At 45.0% G+C, this 18949-nt stretch overlaps 1 protein-coding gene across 5 annotated transcripts in view; it reads right to left on the bottom strand.

Annotated features, from left to right (window-relative positions):
- BCAR3 (BCAR3 adaptor protein, NSP family member) overlaps positions 1-18949 on the bottom strand; it is a 282319-nt gene that overhangs the window by 104780 nt on the left and 158590 nt on the right. For 3 of the 5 annotated variants that reach the window (XM_063718417.1, XM_054554113.1, XM_054554110.1), the window contains one exon: positions 9334-9661. In XM_063718417.1, coding sequence (XP_063574487.1) covers positions 9334-9661 — 328 coding nt within the window. Of the gene's footprint in view, positions 1-9333; positions 9662-9838; positions 10586-16372; positions 17226-18949 lie in introns of those variants that run through there. The other 2 variants (XM_024246180.2, XM_054554102.2) reach the window with 2 other exon arrangements.

Genomic DNA, 18949 nt, shown 5'->3' with positions numbered 1-18949 from the left:
GGGAGGGTGGCCCTGAAAACATGTCTGCTTTATTTAAAAAATCAAGTAGTGGATAAAATATACTTTGTTTTAGTTTAAATGGCAAGACAGTCTCCTATTAATTTTGTCTATCATCTAAAAAAAAAAAATTTTCTTTTGAACACCAACCCTATCCAGATCCTATCTATCCATATCCTATCTTATTTCTCTGCACTCGGCCTCCTCTGCTGACTCCCTGGAACAAACTGTGCTGGGATTCCTCTGAGGTCGTTCTTAGGGTTCCTTCCCTTTACTCTTTACACAGAGCTCTAGATCTCTCCTTTGATGAAGGCATCCATTTCCATGGCTTTAATTTCACTTCTGTGCAGAATCCTAACTTTATACCTTTCAGGCCAGGCCTTTTTGCAGAGCTCCAGGCTCATAATTCCAACCGCCTGTCTGTTTAACATCTCCACTTAGACATGCATGCATCTCAAACTTAGCAAACCCCAAACAGAAGTCCTGATTCTCAGCAATCTACCATAACCCCCTTCCCTAAGAAAATGCAATCAACCAAACAAATAAAGCCTTGGTCCTCTCCCAAGCTTCCCTATCTCAGCAAATGCCCTATCCCATATACCCAGCTGCCTGAGCCATGCTTGACTATACCTCTCCCTCACCCCACCACATCCAAACCTCACCAGATATGGCAGACTGTACCTGCAAACTATATCTTGAATCCATAGACTTCTCTCCTCTACCACCACCCTAGTGCAGACCCCCACCTGCTCCCTGTACTTTTACAACCACCTCCTGCCTTCCCTCCTCATCCTCTTCTCCAACAATCCTTCTCCACAGGGAGACAAAGCAATCTTCTAAAAACTGATAGTGCCATTCTCTTGCTTAAAATCCTTTAAAGGTAGATTTCCTTTTGCCCTACAGAGAAAATCTGAACTCCTTACCCAAATCTAGACCAGTGCTAGCCAATAAAAACACGTGAGCCACACGGGTAATTTTAAATTTTCTGGTAGTCAATTTAAAAAATAGGTGAAGTTAATTTTAATCTTTTATTTGACCTACTATTTCAAAGACATTATCATTTCAACACGGTTACATAAAAATTATTACTTAAATATATTGTCTTTTTATATTAAACCTTCAAATTCCCATGCCAGAGAGGCCTTCTCTCCACCAGTCTAAGTAACTTGGGGTCCTCTGATGTTGTATCTTCCTTGTACCTCCTCATTTTGTGGTTATGTACTTAATGATGCATTTGCCTGAATGCCCCCTAAACTGAGAACTCCCTAAGGACAGGGGCTACATCTATTTCGTGCTTCACTAGGTACCTGGCATCTAGCACAATGCCTGGCATAAAACAAGCTAATAAATATGTATAGAAGAATAAACAGCAAAGACACGGATATTAAGCACAAGAACAATCAGGCAAGGGCTGGGGGCCCGTTCACTGAAGACAGGCTCTGTTTTGTGTATTAGTACAATGGTATGCTGATATTTTAGTGCACTGCGTGGTTGTTATACCTATAAACTGTGAGTGTTGGCCAAGACTCATTGCTGTAGGGCAGGCTCGATAGAGGGATTCCAGCCAGACTCCATCAACATGTGAGAAACTTTCTCCCACAGAAGCTGCCGTCATTGAACGTGATCTCAGGTTACACCAAAGGATTAGGCACCTCCCAGCTCTAGCCTTTCAGGAGGAAGGAAGGAAGGAAATCAATCAGTCTGAGCCTCCTCCATGCCAGGTTCTGTGTTAGGCACCCTCACATGAGATTGTATCTGATCCTTAGAGTCACCCTTTGAGGACATGGAGACTCAGAAGGTAAAACAACTTACCCAAGGTCACAAAGCTACCAGGTCAGGCTGCTGGAATCAGCGTCAAGGTCACTAGTGGCTTTCTTTGATAGCCACGGCTACGTCGACATCCCAGCAAAGGCCTCAGTGGCTTTGAGCCAGGTGTCCCAGCAGAGCTGAGCAGGAGAAGAAGAAACTGCTGGTGACCAGGTGGGAGCTAGGAGCAGGCATGGGACCTGCTCAACGCAGATTCCCAGTAGGGTGTACCAGGCTCAAGTGTGAAAGTCAGAGCTCTGACATTCTGTGGAGCCTTCATATGTAGTGAGCAGTTAACCTTCACAGCACTTCTTGGATGGGTTATTTACGCTCCCACTTTATGGTTTAGAACTTGCTATAGAGTTCACACATCTAATAAGTGGCAAAAACAAGGATATGAACTGAAACGTCTGGATTATCTGTCTTGTGTTTTTTCTCCTCTTCACAAAAGGAGTTATTTTATCTTCAGTGATTATACTCACAGGCAAACTGGACCTACAGACAGATCACACTGCATAAAAGCTGGGGCAACCAGGGAAAATTTCTCAGACCTCTCTAACTTGTAAATAATAGCACAATCCTTCAAACAAGGCCCTATATGCTTGTCTTTGGGGCCTCTAAGAAGAGAGCTTGAAATTCTACACCTAATCCCACAGCTAGCCTCTTGGGGACAGACTGGATAGTGACACCATTCTGAAGCATGACCTGAGGGCATATCAGCCATGTGGCTCAGGCCGGTCTGGCCACCTAGTCCAATCCCCCTGAGAACAGTCTCCTTCCAATCAACCACAGCAACTACTCCTTTAGCTTACAACTAAGACTTCTCCAGCTTGTGTATTCTAGCCAGTCTAGGCTGGCTCACAAATCCACATGTGATAAGAATATGAGTAATAATTTATAACTGCATAGCACCTCTGTTTACAAGGTGTTTTAACATATATTGAGGGGCGTGAAAAACCCAGAAGACTAAAATACCTCACCTTTCCCAAATAGCATGCTGGTGGCCTGAAAAAAACACAATTTAAAACAGGCCTGTCCTGGGGTGGGAGTGAGGAGGGGGCAGTCCAGAGGAGATGTTACGCAGCTCCACTCAACAAGGACTGCATTGTGTAATTCTCTGATCATTTTCTTGGTTGTGGTTTGCAATCTGTTAACAATTTTTTTTTTTTTGCCCCAGAACAGCTGAGAATGCGTAGATCCTGGCATTTAGGTTCAAATCATCCTTGTCAGTAGAGGATTTAGGACAACCATCAGACAGCTGGTAGATCTGCAGGCACTTCCCACCCTCTGGGCTTCTTCAACCCAGGAGCAGCGCAAGATGCAGGGGCTGAGCTCACCTCTGACCCAGCTGCTCCTGTCCTCAGCACACCAGAGGCCACCAGGGACCGGGACATTCACCATTCCTCGGAATGCACTAAACCATTTGCAACAGCTGCATTCAAACACCAAGGGGTATTTCAAAATGTTACTAAAACTCAACTTTAAACTTATAAAAACATCAATTCAACCCACGGACTATTACCTTCCAGAAACATTCTTCAACTTGGGCTGTTAAGCCATTGTCACTATGCTAAGTATACCTTCTATTAAATAGAATCTATTAATCTAGTAAAAGCTTTTTTTTTTTTTTTTTTTTTTCCCCTAAGACAGAGTTCCACTCTTGTCATCCAGGCTGGAGAGTAGTGGTGTGATCTCAACTCACTAAAACCTCCACCTCCCGAGTTCAAGTGATTCTCCTGCCTCAGCCTCCCCAGTAGCTGGTATTATAGGCAAGTGCCACTATGCCCAACTAATTTTTGTATTATTAGTAGAGACAGGGTTTCACCACGTTGGCCAGGCTGGTCTCGAACTCCTGACCTCAGGTGATCCACCTGCCTCGGCCTCCCAAAGTGCTGGGAATACAGGCAATGAGCCACCGCACCCAACCCAAGATTTTTTTTTTAACTCAAAATCCAATTTTTTTCTCCAAAAAGTACACAAAAAGCTTCCAATTTGCAGACAGCAGACATGCCTGGGTATAAATAAACTGCAGATGTTTGCGTGTGGACCTTCACATCGTACATCCTTCTGATTAACCCTGAGCTAAAGGCTGGTGTATTTGCGTGTCTGAGGGAACATCTTGCTTTGTTAAAGAGAAGGCAGTAGTTACAGAAATCAATGGTTCCGAAGAGGAATAACTAAAACCATTTTTCAGATGAGGGCATTGATACAGCCCAGAGTTAGGACTTTAAATCAATGTTTTAGAGGAAAAAGCTGCATAGATTCCAGACCTTACATCTTTGCTTCAACGTTGAAGATCTGACATCGTGACAGGGTAGGTTACTTACTGCCTGGGAAAATGTACTGCTCATTTTAACTAGGGATAATTCTGCAGACTTTCTGGCCACTGTCAGTTAAAACACTTGTGACGAGTCAGTCAGTTCCACTCATGCAAACTAATGAAACACCACATTGTCCTACCACATGCTCCCACAGCACAAGAGGCCGAAGGAATTAGGCACTCACAGCTGTTCCCAGGAATGTGTGCCTCCACGTACCCACAGGCAGGAAAAAGACCTGAATGGTATCCAAGCACTGATCCCTCAGCTATCCTAGCAACACAGACATCCCGACAACAGGAACCAGTCCCCTCTCAGCCCAAGGAAGCTTCCAGATTTGAATACAAATTCATCCTTGAGAATGAATTAACAGCATTTGCAGTGACCTGGATGAGACTGGAGACTATTATTCTAAGTGAAGTGACTCAGGAATGGAAAACCAAACATCATATGTTCTCACTGATATGTAGGAGCTAAGCTATGAGATGCAAAGGCATAAGAATGATACAATGGACTTTGGGGACTTGTGGGGAAGAGTGGGAGGGAAGCGAGGGATAAAAGACTACAAATAAGGTGCAGTGTATACTGCTTGGGTGATAGGTGCACCAAAATCTCACAAATCACCACTGAAGAACTCACTCATGTAACCAAATACCACCTGAATTCCAATAACTTATGGAAAAATATAAAAATAAATAATAATAATAAAAATTCATCCTTGAAGATAAATGAATCAAGGGGATATCAGCTGAACAATGTGAATGTCAAGAGGAAATCCTGTCTGCAGACCTCTCAGAGAAACCTGGGTCTGCCTGCAGAACAAAGGCTCCTTCTGTGACATCAAGCAGCAGGTTTAAGAGCTCCCTGGCTTCTGGCTTTGGCCTCCTTTCAAAACCACAAGTACATCCAAGGGCAGCCAAGACAACAACAAAGCCAAGAGATACAGTCACCGAAAGAGAAGACCAACTCCCCCTTCCAGGCCTGCCTTCTGCCTGGCTCTTGGCAGGCAAGGCTCCATTCTCCCCAAAGTAGGTGTCCAAAGCGCTGAATATAAGCAGGGTACTGACCCCTGTGCAAGAAGATAGCTCAGAGGATGCCCACAGCTGGTGCCAACATTCTTGGGAGGCTATGGAACACACTGTCTGGGGAAGGCCCTATAATACTTTCTGGGTTCTAATCCTAGCTCAGTCATCCATTAAGGTATGATCTTAGGTCCCTCAACATCCCTGAACCCATTTCCTCAACTCTAAATGATGATACTGATGATGGTGATAACAATGTTCATAATGAAATCTGCTATGTCTCTCACACAGGGTTACAATGTTCAAACAAGGTAGTTTATGAACATATCCTTTAAGCTATCTGAAAACTATAAAATGTAGGAGATAACAATTAATAATATTAGGATAATTATTCATGTTATAATTATTAGGATAATAATGGAGGAATTAATAATGGAGGAAATGACACATGTATATATGAAAGCTTAATCACACAAGTTTTAAGGTCAAAGAGGAGACTTCCTCTGCTTTGTCTTGGTCCTCCGATAGGATGTATGTTCAATGAATGTTCAATTATAATAAAGGTTATTATTATTGTTTTTTGAAATGGAGTCTCGCTCTGTCACCCAAGGCAGAGTGCAGTGGTGTGATCTCAGCTCACTGCAACCTCTACCTCCCAGGTTCAAGCGATTCTCTTGCCTCAGCCTCCTAAGTAGCTGGGATTACAAGCACAGGCCAACATGCCCGGCTAATTTTTTTGTATTTTTAGTAGAGATGGGGTTTCATCACGTTGGCCAGGCTGGTCTCGAACTCCTGACCTCGTGATCTGCCCACCTCGGCTGCCCAAAGTGCTGGGATTATAGGTGTGAGCCACCAAGCCTGGCCTATAAAGGTGACTTTTTAATGATTAACAAGCTAAACATTTTTTTTTGGAAAAGAGCAAACTTGCAACAGAGTACTTCACAAGACCAAGAGGTGCTTATCTGGAGGGCCTCCCTCTGAGCAAGATAGAGGAGGCAGGAGACATCCCAGGCGACCCACTATCTTCATGCCAATACCCATCAGGCCAATACCCAACATGATAGATGCAATGTTTTCAGAGCTGACATCTGGGCAAGTCACTGTCAACTGAAATTAACCCCTGAATTCACTATGAAAAGAAAAAAAGAGGTGACTGAGCTGGAGTGAATGGTTGGTGTTTCACAGCTCCTTTCAACCTGAAGAGCTGAATGAGAAGTTCCATTTCTCTCACTGTATTTTTGCTGTGGCACCTTTGGCAAAACCTCCTTCTCTAAAGCCTTGGGTTCTCATTCAGGCTGCTTGGTCCTAGCTTTGCATATGCATAAACTTTGTTTATATCATTGCTGGTTTCAAAAAGGAATTGAGGCAGCTTATAATCTTATTAAGAATACTTAACAAAAAAAGAATATAATGTATTTTGAACTCCTCAAAATTGGGAACACCTCAGGAGATTTTTTTTAATGTGTTAGAAAAATAAATATATTAATAGTAGTACAGAGCAGGGCAGGACTTTATGACCCTTTAACAGAGAACCATGTGCCTTCTCACTCAGCACAATTTTTGAGGGATATGCATTTGTTACTTCCTGTATTCATCTTTAACAATAAGATATTTTCAGTTAAGAAAAAAAGATGTGAATTTGGATTAATATAGCTCTCAATCATAAACAAACTCTAAACCAGGAGTGCTTAAGTCTTCCACAGCCTGGACTTCAAACTCAGGACCTGCGCCCACCCTCCGATAAGATCTTTTACAGAAATATGACCTCTGTCCAAGTCAGTTTTCAAATCAAAAAGCTTTAGACTCTTGGCAGCTTGACAGCTTGGACCTTGGGTGTTTACCAAGAACTTCCCCAAGATAGGAAGGGTGACTCCGTTACTACCGCCTCCCCACCCACCCCCCTAGTGTGGAGTTTCCCTTTGTAAGACTTGGCACCTAGCCAGGGCCTCAGAACTTCAAGGAGTAAGTCTATAAACTGTCTGTGTCTAGTACACGGTAGACACCTAGCTCAGGACAGTTTAAGTTAATAAATGAAAAGCGGTCCACCGTAAGCCAGCTAACAGTTGGTTCTGACTCCATATCACGCAGCCTGGCATCTGTGCTCATTTTTAGCAGGCCAGAAGTTACCTGTCTTTGCTGCTCACCTCCTGCATTCTTGCCCCTTAAGTGCCAATGATGCGATATTAACAATCCTGTGCACAGGTATGCACCTCCATGTTCACCCATTCCAGCAGCGGCTGCCTGCCAGCTTTCTGAGCTGGGACGTCACCCGCCTAGATTTTGTGGAGCGGGTCCAGGACCTTCTAACCCCCAGGATACCCCAAGGAATGTCCTAATCTGGTGGCAGAAGCAATTCAGGGCTCTCTAGTGGTTTCTATGGAGATTATCTGGGCCTCCACTTATTTTCTTCTTGTACTACTGCAATTATGGAACTGAGAATAATTCTGAACTCTTGTTCACCTAGCTTTGTACCAACACCAACACTGTTCTCCTCTCAATGTGCTACACTCCAGCCACAGGCCATTCCAGTTCCTTTTGGGGTTTTCAAACATGCCAAACTTGCTCCCACCTCCAGTTCTCTGCACTTGACTTCCCTATGCCTGCAACAGCCTGGAAGGCCCATGGTTGCTTTCTCTCATTATGCAAATCTGAGCTTAAATGTCATCTCAGAAACCTGTTCATCCTACCAAAAACGTACCACCTCCAATAAATCTCCAGCATATCACTCCATTTCCTCTACAGCATTTGGTATAATCTGCAATTGTCTTATTTATTTGTACATACTGCCTAATTCACTCACTAGAATGTAAACTCTGGGAAGACACTGCTTCAGACGCTCCACTGCTACCCTGTTAGTCCACATATTTCCACCACCCTATAAAAGGGCAAGAACAGATTGCTCAATAATTTGGCTGCTAGAATGTTTTCAATGCTGGACTAGCCCTTCATTTAAGATAATCAGAAGGACTGAGCAGAATTTTCCTGGGAAGCCCTGGGGCTTATGAAATCAACATACTCTAATATAGGTGCTCCATATATAGATATTGAACAAATAAATGAGCTAGGATCCAAGTGGCTTTGCGACAAGCTTGGACAAAAAGAGAAATAACACAAGAAACAGTCCCATTCTTTACCAGATAGCATCACAGGCTGCTGATCTTCCCCAACAGGAAAAGGAGTGCAGTTTCCAAACTAGCTCTAACAGGCAGAAACCAATCACAGCCAGGCCCATTACAAATCCAGAGAAAAAGCATTTACAACCATAAGGCTCATTTACCCAGATCTCTGTCACAGAGCGGGAAAAATCAATTCTTGTCCTAAAGTATTCTGAAGCTGACCTGCTGGTGCATCCATATAAAATTTTATTTCAGCATGCTGACAACTAAATATAAGGAGATATGGGGTCTAATTTATAGACATCCTGGCATCTCTATAGAAGTGGATGGACATAGTTCAGAATCTGATGCTGTGATAAAAAGAAAATACTTGGGCTTTCTTTAAAGGGACTTAAGAGAGGAAGCTGGATTTTAAAATACCCTCAAATGTTACATAATGTTAAGAAGTGGTTAATTTTTATTTAAGTGTTATAGTTTTTTTACATTGTGGTTATATAGTTTTTAAAATAAGAGTCCTTATCTTTGAAAGGAACATACCAAAATATTTCCAGATGAAATAATATGAAATCGGAGATTTGCTTCAAAATAATATCAGAGGAGGGAAGTAGGTGAGAGTACAGACAAAACAGGACTGGCCTTGAGCTGGTAACTGTTGGAGCCGGCTGACGGGTTCATGGGAGTTAATTAAATTATTTGCTCAACTTTGTGTGTGTTTGACGTTTTTCCTAATAAAAACTTCGGAGTCTCACTCTGTTGCCCAGGCTGGAGTGCAGTGGAGCGATCTCGGCTTACTGCAACCTCTGCCTCCCGGGTTCAAGTGATTCTCCTGCCTTAGCCTCCCGAGTAGCTGGGATTACAGGCACACACCACCATGCCCAGCTAATTTTTGTATTTTTAGTATAGACAGGGTTTCACCATGTTGGTCTGGTCTCAAACTCCTAACCTCGTGATCCACCCATCTCGGCCTCCCAAAGTGCTGGGATTACAGGTGTGAGCCACCACGCCCGGTCATAAAAACCTTTTAAAAAGCTGTTTAAGACAAATTATCTTCACTAGTGAAATTACAGAAGTTACCTGAAGGTGAAGGTTTCGCCATGCCGGTCCTGCCATGGGCTCTCCTGGATGCCATCCTGGGTCACAGGTGAGTTCTGCCATGGGGATTTGGAATGGGGGAGGGTGCCCATGTGACTGAAGTCATCACAGGACCTTATGGGAGGAGGACCTTTTTTCTTCCGTGGAAGGGTGCCATGTATAGACACATCTTGATAGGCATCTGGGCGATGCTCAGCGAGAGGGGACTTGCTGCTCAGAAGGTCCATGGACGAGGCCAGGGGGAACTGGTGATTCACCGGCATGTTTCTGGGAAGGCTTGCAAATTTTCCTGCAGCCATAATTCTCAACTCTAAGGGGGAAAGAAAAGAGTGAAGGTATAAATCTATGAGAGTCACAAGAACTGACTTCCTACTTACAAAAGGAAATGGAAATATGCCACATAAAATGGAATATTCACAGACCATTAACAGATCAACATTTAATGGCATCACTAGTGGAGTCTAATAAGAATGGGAAGTTTACTTACCTTCCTCCTGAAATGATCCTACACAGGAATTCTCCTGGGTTGGCAGCAAAACCAAGAGGGCAAACACTTTCAGAGTTGTTAGAGGCATATAAGCCATGCACAACTAGCAAAAAAAGATGATTAAGGGAGGACTCGTAGTTGCAGTAATAAATGTATGAAAGAAAATATTATAAACTGTTAGATAATTAGCTCACATATTTTCACTGCCCTGTAAATGATAAGAACAGGCAGGGATTACTGAAATTCTTTAGCTGCTAGAATTGTCTTCAGTGCTAGACCAGTCCTCAGTTGTGCTACCCAGGATGATGGGACAGAATTTTTCTGGCAAAGACTCAGTGTTTATAAATAAATCAATGCACTCTAATTAGTGAACACGGGCTAGGGTCAGGGGTCAGGAGGTGGGCCATTCTGCCATACACCAGCAGGCTCAGCTGCAGAGGAAAGCCACTGGGGTGGGGGCTGCACGTACATGGCCCCCCAGAGGGGTCAGGATCTGCCTGCCACCAGCAGGGATAGGTAATGCCCATGGGTGCCTGTACAGTCAGGGAAGAATAGACGGGAGAAGGGAAGAAGAAAAGAAAAAAAATGGTGGGGGTGGGGGGCAAAGGAAGCATGGAAAGGGAAAGGAGAATGGCACATGAGGCTGTGTGCAGCAAGTAGCCCCAACACTCTCTCCTAGCTAGGACCACGAGCAGAAGCATTTACCTTGAGCAGAGTCAGTACCTCCAGCTCCAAAGCAAACTATGGTTTCGGCCTAAGACAAATTATATAATACATTTTTAAGGCCAATATACAGAGGAAAAGAAATAGGAGGCAAAAAAAAAAAAAAAAGGCTGGCTCCTGGAGATAGAGGCTCCAGGATCTGTCTTACACTAGTCATGATATCAGACTCTGGTCTGGACAGCACTGCAGGGTGGCCAAGCCCAACACACAGCCCTTCCCATTGGCTGGTGAGGAGAGCTGCCCCTTAGTCTGTTCTCCAGCCCAGCAGCCCTCTTTTCCTCACAGACCACTCTTTCCACTGCATTACTCAGGGAAGAGCTTTGCGTGAAAATCCTCACTTAATAGCACTACTGCAGAGTCAGTTCTACAAAGGAACTGCAGACTTGGGACGTGGCCTGAAGACAACAAAGAAGAATGCAACCCTCCACAAGCTGATAGAAGTGGAGCCGAGACAATGACATTAGAGTGTGTAAAGAAAACACATGTGTTTGTATGTGTGTGTACAACAAAACACACACGTTCTACTGCTTCCACATGAGATAGGGGGAAGTACAGAAGTACTTCCTGGGGGTGAGATGGAAGGAGCATCTTTACTGAAGGTGTACAATCCTAACTCTGTCCTCGGTTCATTGTCAAACCCAGTAATTCTGGGGCTTGCCTGCTCCATGTCCAACTGGGACCACACAGAAGGTCTGCTCACAGTGGGTGCAGAACAATAGGGCAGAGTCCTGTGCAGCCCCTCCCAGCTCTGGCCAGTACCTGGCACACTGTCAGCACTTGCTCAATGCTAACCATCCTCATTAGAGAGGAAACCAAACTCCCTAGCCCCACTGCCTGAACACAAGTGATGTAAACCGACTAGGATTCTTCCACCCTACACACACACACACACACACACACACACACACCCCCACAGTTGTGACTTCTCGCCTGTTCAAGCTATCAGCACCTTCCTTCTTCACAGACAGGACTGGGTCATTTCAAAGAACCTCGTGGGGAGGCCTGCAGCACCCTACAGAACTTCTTCATGTGCATAGGGCCACGCTGTTGATCAAATCTATTTCCAATAGCATGCTGGGCAAAAGTCACCCTAGCACCAGTGCCTCTGGCAGCCTGTTTCCTCTCTGCTTCCGCAAGATCTATTTAGACTTCAAGATTGTCCTAAAGTGTTCTAAAATGTCCTTCAAGTTACCAACACCTCAATTTATTCTCCAATAACAAGGGATGTTAATACTTCCCCTTCTTACCTTCAATTCAACAAACATTTAAGTGCCTATTTCATACAAGACACCTGGAGAAACAAAGATGCCTAAGGCCCAATACCTGACTATGAACTCTAAGAGAGAATAATTCATAGAGACCCTTATGCTGAAAGGAACAATTAATTTTGACAAAAGGACTTGAGAAGGCTCAGAGAGGGCAACAATAGAGACAAAGCATTTTGAAAAGTTAACATGTGGGGAAAAGCCTCCTGGGAGGATGCTATAGTGGCAGATGCATAAAGGTATGGAAGTGTCCCCACAGGCTCAGGACACTCCAAGTTGTGTGCTATGGCTCGAGTGAAGCCGAGAAGCATCTCCCAGAAGCAACTTAGGTCAGGACCAGACCATGGAGTCTTAAAGGCCCTGCCAAGGTGTCTCTGGACTTGACTGTAAGTGCTAGGGAAGATCTGGAAGGGAAGGACAGAACCCAGTCTGTAGCCAAGTAGGTGACTCTGGTTGTTCTGGAGGGGAGAGAAAAAGGAGGCAGGGAGGTTACTGAGGCTGATGGTGAAACCCATGGAGGAACAATGAAGAAGTCTGACCTGGGGCAGCAGCTGGGTAAAGGGAGAGAAAGGAGAGAGTGATGAGACATCAGAGTTTGAGGCATCTGGCTGGAAGGAAGGAGCCTACAGCCACAGAAGGTGGTGTGATGCTGTAACATGCCGAGTAGTTTCAGTAGGGGACCCCTGCAGGAACCAAGCACAGCACTGGAGCTGCTGCATGTGAGGTATCAGCAAACAATTTGGTCTAAGAGGAGGTTAGATACAGGTATGCACAATTAGAAGTGAGGGCAGATGGAGATTTTTAGGAATCATCAACATAAAGGCAATATTTAAACCAGAGAGTAGATCCCTTAACTTGTTATTATCAGATGTCATAACAGCTGTGAAAGTACCTCTTAAACTGTCAGGAATCATACAATACCCATGAATTATATCCCTGCTCTCTCTCACCATGGCTTCTTCAAGCCTATAAGGACCAAAGCAAGGAATGAGTTATACTATAAAAACGTAAACCATTGGTTCTCAACCTGGCTACACATAAGAATCCTCTGGGAAGCGTTTAAAATCCTGATGCCCAAGCCTCAGCCCAGAACAATAAAATGAGAATCTCTGTGGGTGGGACATTAGCATCAGTCTCCAGTATTGACCAGTGTGAAGCCAGGATTGGGAACCACTGGATTAGTGAGTCTTTTTGGTACACAGCAATTGAGTCATAATTGTTTACCTGCAAAACAGAATTCAATGATGATGAAGGGGTATCATTCAATCAATAGAAACATTCATTCTTCAATGCATACATTCATGGAGGGCCTCCTTTATGGCTGGCACTGTGCTAGGTGTTGGGGACAGCATTAAACAAGACAGAAGTTGTCTGTCCTCACGAAGCTAATAATACTCTGGAGGAAGCAGACAATAAGTAATGACCATAAGTACTGGTAATTCCCAGTTCATTTTTCTAGATAAGGGAAATAAATGTTCATTTGATATATACTCTCTGAGGGCTTATGGTGTACCAAGGCTAAGGATATAATAAATTAGACAAGGTCCTGCTCTCATGGAGGAATCCAACCTATACAAACAAGAAAATGAGGTAACATCCAAGTTGTAAGCACGCTAAGGAATATAAAACAGGATGAACTGACAAAAGATGACTGTTGGGGGTGGAGGACTACTTTACATTAGGGTGGACTGGGAAGGCCTCTCTGAAAAGGTAACAATGACAGGAGACCTGAAAAAAGGGAAGGGAAGGAACTAGTCAAAAAAAGGTCTGAAGGGGGTTCCAGGCAGGGGATCTGGCAAATGCAAAGGTCTTGCTGTAGGAACAAGTGGTTGGAATGACAGCTGATGGAGACTAAACCCAAGTTTCCAGCCTCTGGCTCCCATGTTTTCTCCACTTGGAAATGTTTCTGTCTCAATGTCCCTAGTCATTATATACTTCTTATGTACCACTTGATTTTTTAAAAATAAAATGGTATGACTCAGAACCTAGGTTTTGGATGCAGATATCTACAGGTTCAAATCTCTACTCTGCCACTGACTTACTAGCTGTATGGCCTGGGACAAGTTACTCAACCTCTCTGACGGTTTTTCATTTTAAAAAATGACTTAACAGCTATTTCATAAGATTGTTGTAAAAATTAAAAGTGATTGTGTATACAAAGTTCTTGAAATACTGCAAGCATTTAGTAAATAGCAGGTCCCCTCTAAGCAGGACAGGGGCTGCTCTTGTCTGTCTTGTCAGATAAGTCACTGTATCTCTGTTATACTGAGGGTTCACAAAGGAAGTAACTCTGAGAATTCACAAATGAAGACTGCAACTGGGAAGGATGGGGAGGGAAACGTTTTAACCTAGAACAACAGATGCAAAGACACCAAGCCAAGTAGGACATGGACACAGACACAGACACACGTACAGGCAAACCAAGTGAGCCTACATGCAGTCTTTAGAAAAAAGCCCAGGTGAGACTCTGGCCATCTGACTTCTCTCTACTGTGCAGGAAAACAAACACAACGTCCTGACTCAGTCTAATGCCAGATTTTGAAATATTATACAAAAGTCAAAGACTCTGCATCTTGATACGAAAATCTGAGACTCATGTGAACATCAGGAACAAGAGCGAGCCTGACAAACTCTACCACATGTGCTGCCTTCCTGGGCCTGGTCAGTTGCTGGGCTTTGAAATGCTTGTGAACTGAAGCCCAGCTCACTTGCTTTACAATGATGTCTCAAAGAAACTGATGATCTTGCAAGCTGAGGCAGATATAAGCAGCCCACTTGTTTGGATTTTACTCTTTTATTTCTGAAACGGGATATTTTCAAGTTTAACTCATAATGGTTATCTGATGTGAGCTTTAAGAACTTTTCATTATATTTTAAACTCTGGAAATGTAACCGTCTCGGCCGCCCCATGACAGAGAATTTACAACTTGGATCTGTAGTTTTGTATCTTCTCTGAAGAGTCAGATGGAGAGAGGAGATGAAACAACCACACATATTCGATTGGCTTATCCACTTAAAATGAAGTTTTGCTTGGCTTTAGGAATTAAGAGTATCCCTTTACTTTTGAAGTAAACTTATGAAGTCTAGCCAAATGATTCAAGTATGAATAATTCCTCCATGGATTGTATTTCAAGCAACACAGTACAGGATTTACCTGATAAGGTTCTTAAGATTAGCATCCATTTGACAAGCAGTTCTGTCTATATGAACAGGAGATTTAGACCTTGGTTAGTCATCCTGGAAATGTCAGCCTTCTCAGCAGCAGTTTAGAGAAAGTTGGAGTTGGAGTGGTGTGGGAGGCCCTGGCTTGGCAAGGTCTTTACGTTATTATCCTCAATACCCCCTGGCACGCCCGCAGACAAGCGCTTTGCCTGTGGGCTTCCCGGTTGTTACCTGGGTAGCCCCTTCCCACTTGGACCTGTGTTGAGCTGGGCCCCACCCCCAGCACTGAGGCCTCCCCCAACCCCCAGGATCTCAACTCAGTCCCATGCAACACAAGGGAGGCTATCAGCTCCCAAACTGACCTTCCCTCGGCCAGCGTACTTTCCTTGGGGAGGTCTGTGTAGCCTTGGGAGATAAAGTCAAGGTTTAAAAGAATCTGAATGCACGGCTCTACTTTCCATCTCAGCTAACAGCTTTAAGCGAAAACAGATATGAGGTTAGGAAAATGGCTTTTCTCCTTTGCACCTTGCTTCAAGCGAGTTAACCCCAACCATGACCCGACCCGCCGCCCCACGGAACACGCCGCCGTGCCAGATGCTTCGGAGTCCGCTCAACCTCCTCCTCGACGAGTGTCTACACCTGATTACACCTTTTTAAAGCGGCGGCGCCCTCAGCGGCCGAAGTGGGTAAGGAGAGTTGGGCTGTACGATCTATCGGAACCTCCTTCCCACCGTCCCTCCCTTCCTTTGCCTTCCCTCCCCTCGCCCCACCGCGACGCAGAGGGAGCGACACAACCAACTATTCATTCTTTCTCAACAAAGGGAGAGAGGGAGATGTTGTCAACAGTTACAGGGCAGGCTCCTTCGCTTTCTTTGCAAACTTCCCAAGAGATTACCGGAGAAACTCGCCTCCTCGGAGCCTTGGGCTTCCAGCAGAGCGCTCTGGGCCCTCGCATCTCCCCGACCCCGGCCGGCTTCTGCGGAGAGGGACCTGGCGGGACAGGGCGGGGTTGCCGGCAGAGCACCTCCGGCGGGCAGGGGGTCGGGCGAGGCCAGCGCCCGGGAAGATGCCGCTCGAGTGCCACCAAGCAAGATGCCTAGCCGCCAATCGCTGAGCGCTCCCCGCCGTGGGCCACGTCTCGGGGAGTCCCAGCGCTCGGAGGGCCGGGAGAGCGCAAGCCCCAGCCCCACTTCAGTCACCCCCGCCCCCAACGCTAAATCCGCTGGCGGGGGTGGGTAGCGACCAACAAGCGCCGGCTCTACTTTCCCCAGAGCCTAACTTTCTCCAACAAACTTCCTAGCGTGTCCTCACCGGGGTGGGGGAGGCCCAGGCGCCCCGGGAGGAACAGCACCCCGAGGACGCTGGGCGCGCGGCGGAGACTCACCTCCCGGCGCGGCGCTGGGCGCTCGGGCTCTCCGGATCTCTGGACCTCCGGCTGGGGTTCAAAGGCGCCGCGCGGCCGGCCTCGCACCGCCCGCGCCGCGGCTGCTCCCGGAGCTGGGGACGCTCATGGTCCGCGGGGCGTGCCCGCCGAGAAGCCCGCGCGCGTCTAGCCGGTGCGCCCCGCAGCTCCGGCTCCGGCCCCGGCCCCGTCCCCGTCCCCGGCCCCGGCCCCGTCCCCTGCCCGGCCAGCAGCAGGCGCAGCTCTGAGTGCGCGGCGCGCACTCCGGCCCTCAACTGGTGATTTGCGGCTCCGCGGCCCCACCCCGGCGAGCCGATTCGCGCTGCCTTGCGGAACCCCCCGAGACATTTACATTCGGTGACCTAGCCAGGCCCTCCTCTGCCCGGATTTTAGAGTTTGGCTCTCTTCGTATCTCCCCAAGGAGCCAGTCCTCAAGTATAGCTCGATCACTTCCTTTCTGAAGCTCTCTCCAGAGACAGCCTCGTCGAATCCACTCCTCCTCCTTCCCCGCGTTATTTAATTACCTAACAGATCTGCTTTGCTCGTCTGCAGACACCTGGCTGGCTTTCAGTGTGAAGGGCTTTGATGAGACAAAGACCCAGGTAACCACAAATGAACCAGCCATGGGAACAGGCAAATCAATTGCACTCGCATAGACGTATTGAAAGCAAAGTGCGAGTTGGCGGTGGCACTTCAGCACTAGATGATTTGGTGGGGTGAAAAATTGGAGCCCACTGGAAAAGACAACACTATCTTATATCAAGATCCATTATAAAGTCATAGAAATAGTAGAAGGATAGACAAACTGACCAATGGAATAAAGTCCAAAAACAGATTTACAATATGTGGTCGCTTGATTTATGTCAGGTGCTGCTGTGCTGTATTGGGGGTGAGATTAGCTCTCTCTTTCCAGTAAACGATGCTGGATCAACTGAATCCCCCCATCCCCAATCAATTCCAGATGGAATTTTTTTCTTTTCTTTTCTTTTTGAGACGGAGTTTCGGTCTTGTTGCCCAAGCTGTTGTGCAACGGCATGATCTTGGCTCACCGCAACCTCCGCCTCCCGGGTTCAAGCGATTATCCTGCCTCAGCTTCCCAAGTAACTGGGATTACAGGCGCACGCCACTATGCCCCGCTAATTTTTGTATTTTTAGTAGAGACGGGTTCACCATGTTGGTCAGGCTGGTCTCGAACTCCTGACCTCAGGTGATCCACCCACCTTGGCCTCCCAAAGTGCTGGGATTACAGGCGTGAGCCACCGCGCCCGGCCTCCAGATGGATTTTAAAGGTAAAAAGTAAAACAATAACACGATCCAAAGAAAATGTCCAAAAAAATCTTCATTACCTTGGGGTAGACAAAGACGATGTCTTAAACACATGTACTACTAATATAAAGAAAAAAAACTGATCATTGGACAAGATTAAAATTAAGAGCTTCTGTTCATGAAAAGACACCACTAGTGAAAATGCAAACCACAGAGTGAGAAAACATAATTACAACACATACATCCAAAAAAAGGTTTGTTTACAGATATATAAAGAACACCTATGGATCAGCAAGAATAAGGCAGAAAATCCAATTAAAAACAGGCAGAATATTTCAACTGTCCTCAAGAGAGGACAAACAGGCATTTCTCAAAAAAGCCAATAAACATATGGAAAATTTCTCAATTTATTAATCATCCCAAAAATGCAAATTGATATTTCAATGTGATCTAACTTCATACCACCCAGAATGACTAAAATTAAAGGGCCTGACTATACTGCTAGTCAAAATGAACTTTTTACAACCACTTTAAAAACCTGCTTGGCATTATCTAGAAAAGCTAAATTAACATGTATCCTATGACCCAGCAATGCCACCCCAAGTATGCACCCAACAGAGATGTATACACATATTCACCAAAAGATGTTGAAAAATGTTTATAATGTATCTCTTTATAATGGCCAAAAAGAAAACAACCCAAATGTCCATCAGCAGAAGAGAGATAAACTGTGTAACATACAACATAGTAATAAGAATGCATGAACTCATTTACACTCAACAAGATGAGTGAATCTTACAAATAGGATATTGAGTGAAAGAAGCTGGCCACAAATGGGTACATACTATATAATTCCATTTACATAAATTTCAAAAATAGTCAAAGCATATCTGTGATGTTAAAAGTGAAGACAGTGGTTATCTTGAGCTGTGGATTATGACAGAAAGGGATCCCAGAGGTGACTTCTGCATGCTGATAATATTCTATTTATTGAGCCATGTCATTTTATAAAAATCACCTGTCCTTCAGTTTATAAAAATCAATTGATTTGTGCACGACTCTGCTTGTATGTTTTACTCCAAAGAAATTTTCTTAATTGTACCGTATTGGGTATACCATTTTAATCCCTCTTAGAAACAGTTGTTAGTAAGTCTACAAGATTTTAAGTGCAGCATCCTTTAGAATTAGTTTCTACCTTTCCCTTATGAGTGTTTTTGTGGGTTAGTCTTTATCCTTCCTACTTTATTAGAAGCATGAATATTTGATTTTTGTTGTATTTTCCCCAAGTGTTTA

The sequence above is a fragment of the Pongo abelii genome, chromosome 1, assembly GCF_028885655.2.
Source record: "Pongo abelii isolate AG06213 chromosome 1, NHGRI_mPonAbe1-v2.0_pri, whole genome shotgun sequence".
Taxonomy (NCBI): Eukaryota; Metazoa; Chordata; class Mammalia; order Primates; family Hominidae; genus Pongo; species Pongo abelii.
This window is presented reverse-complemented; position numbering and strand designations above follow the sequence as displayed.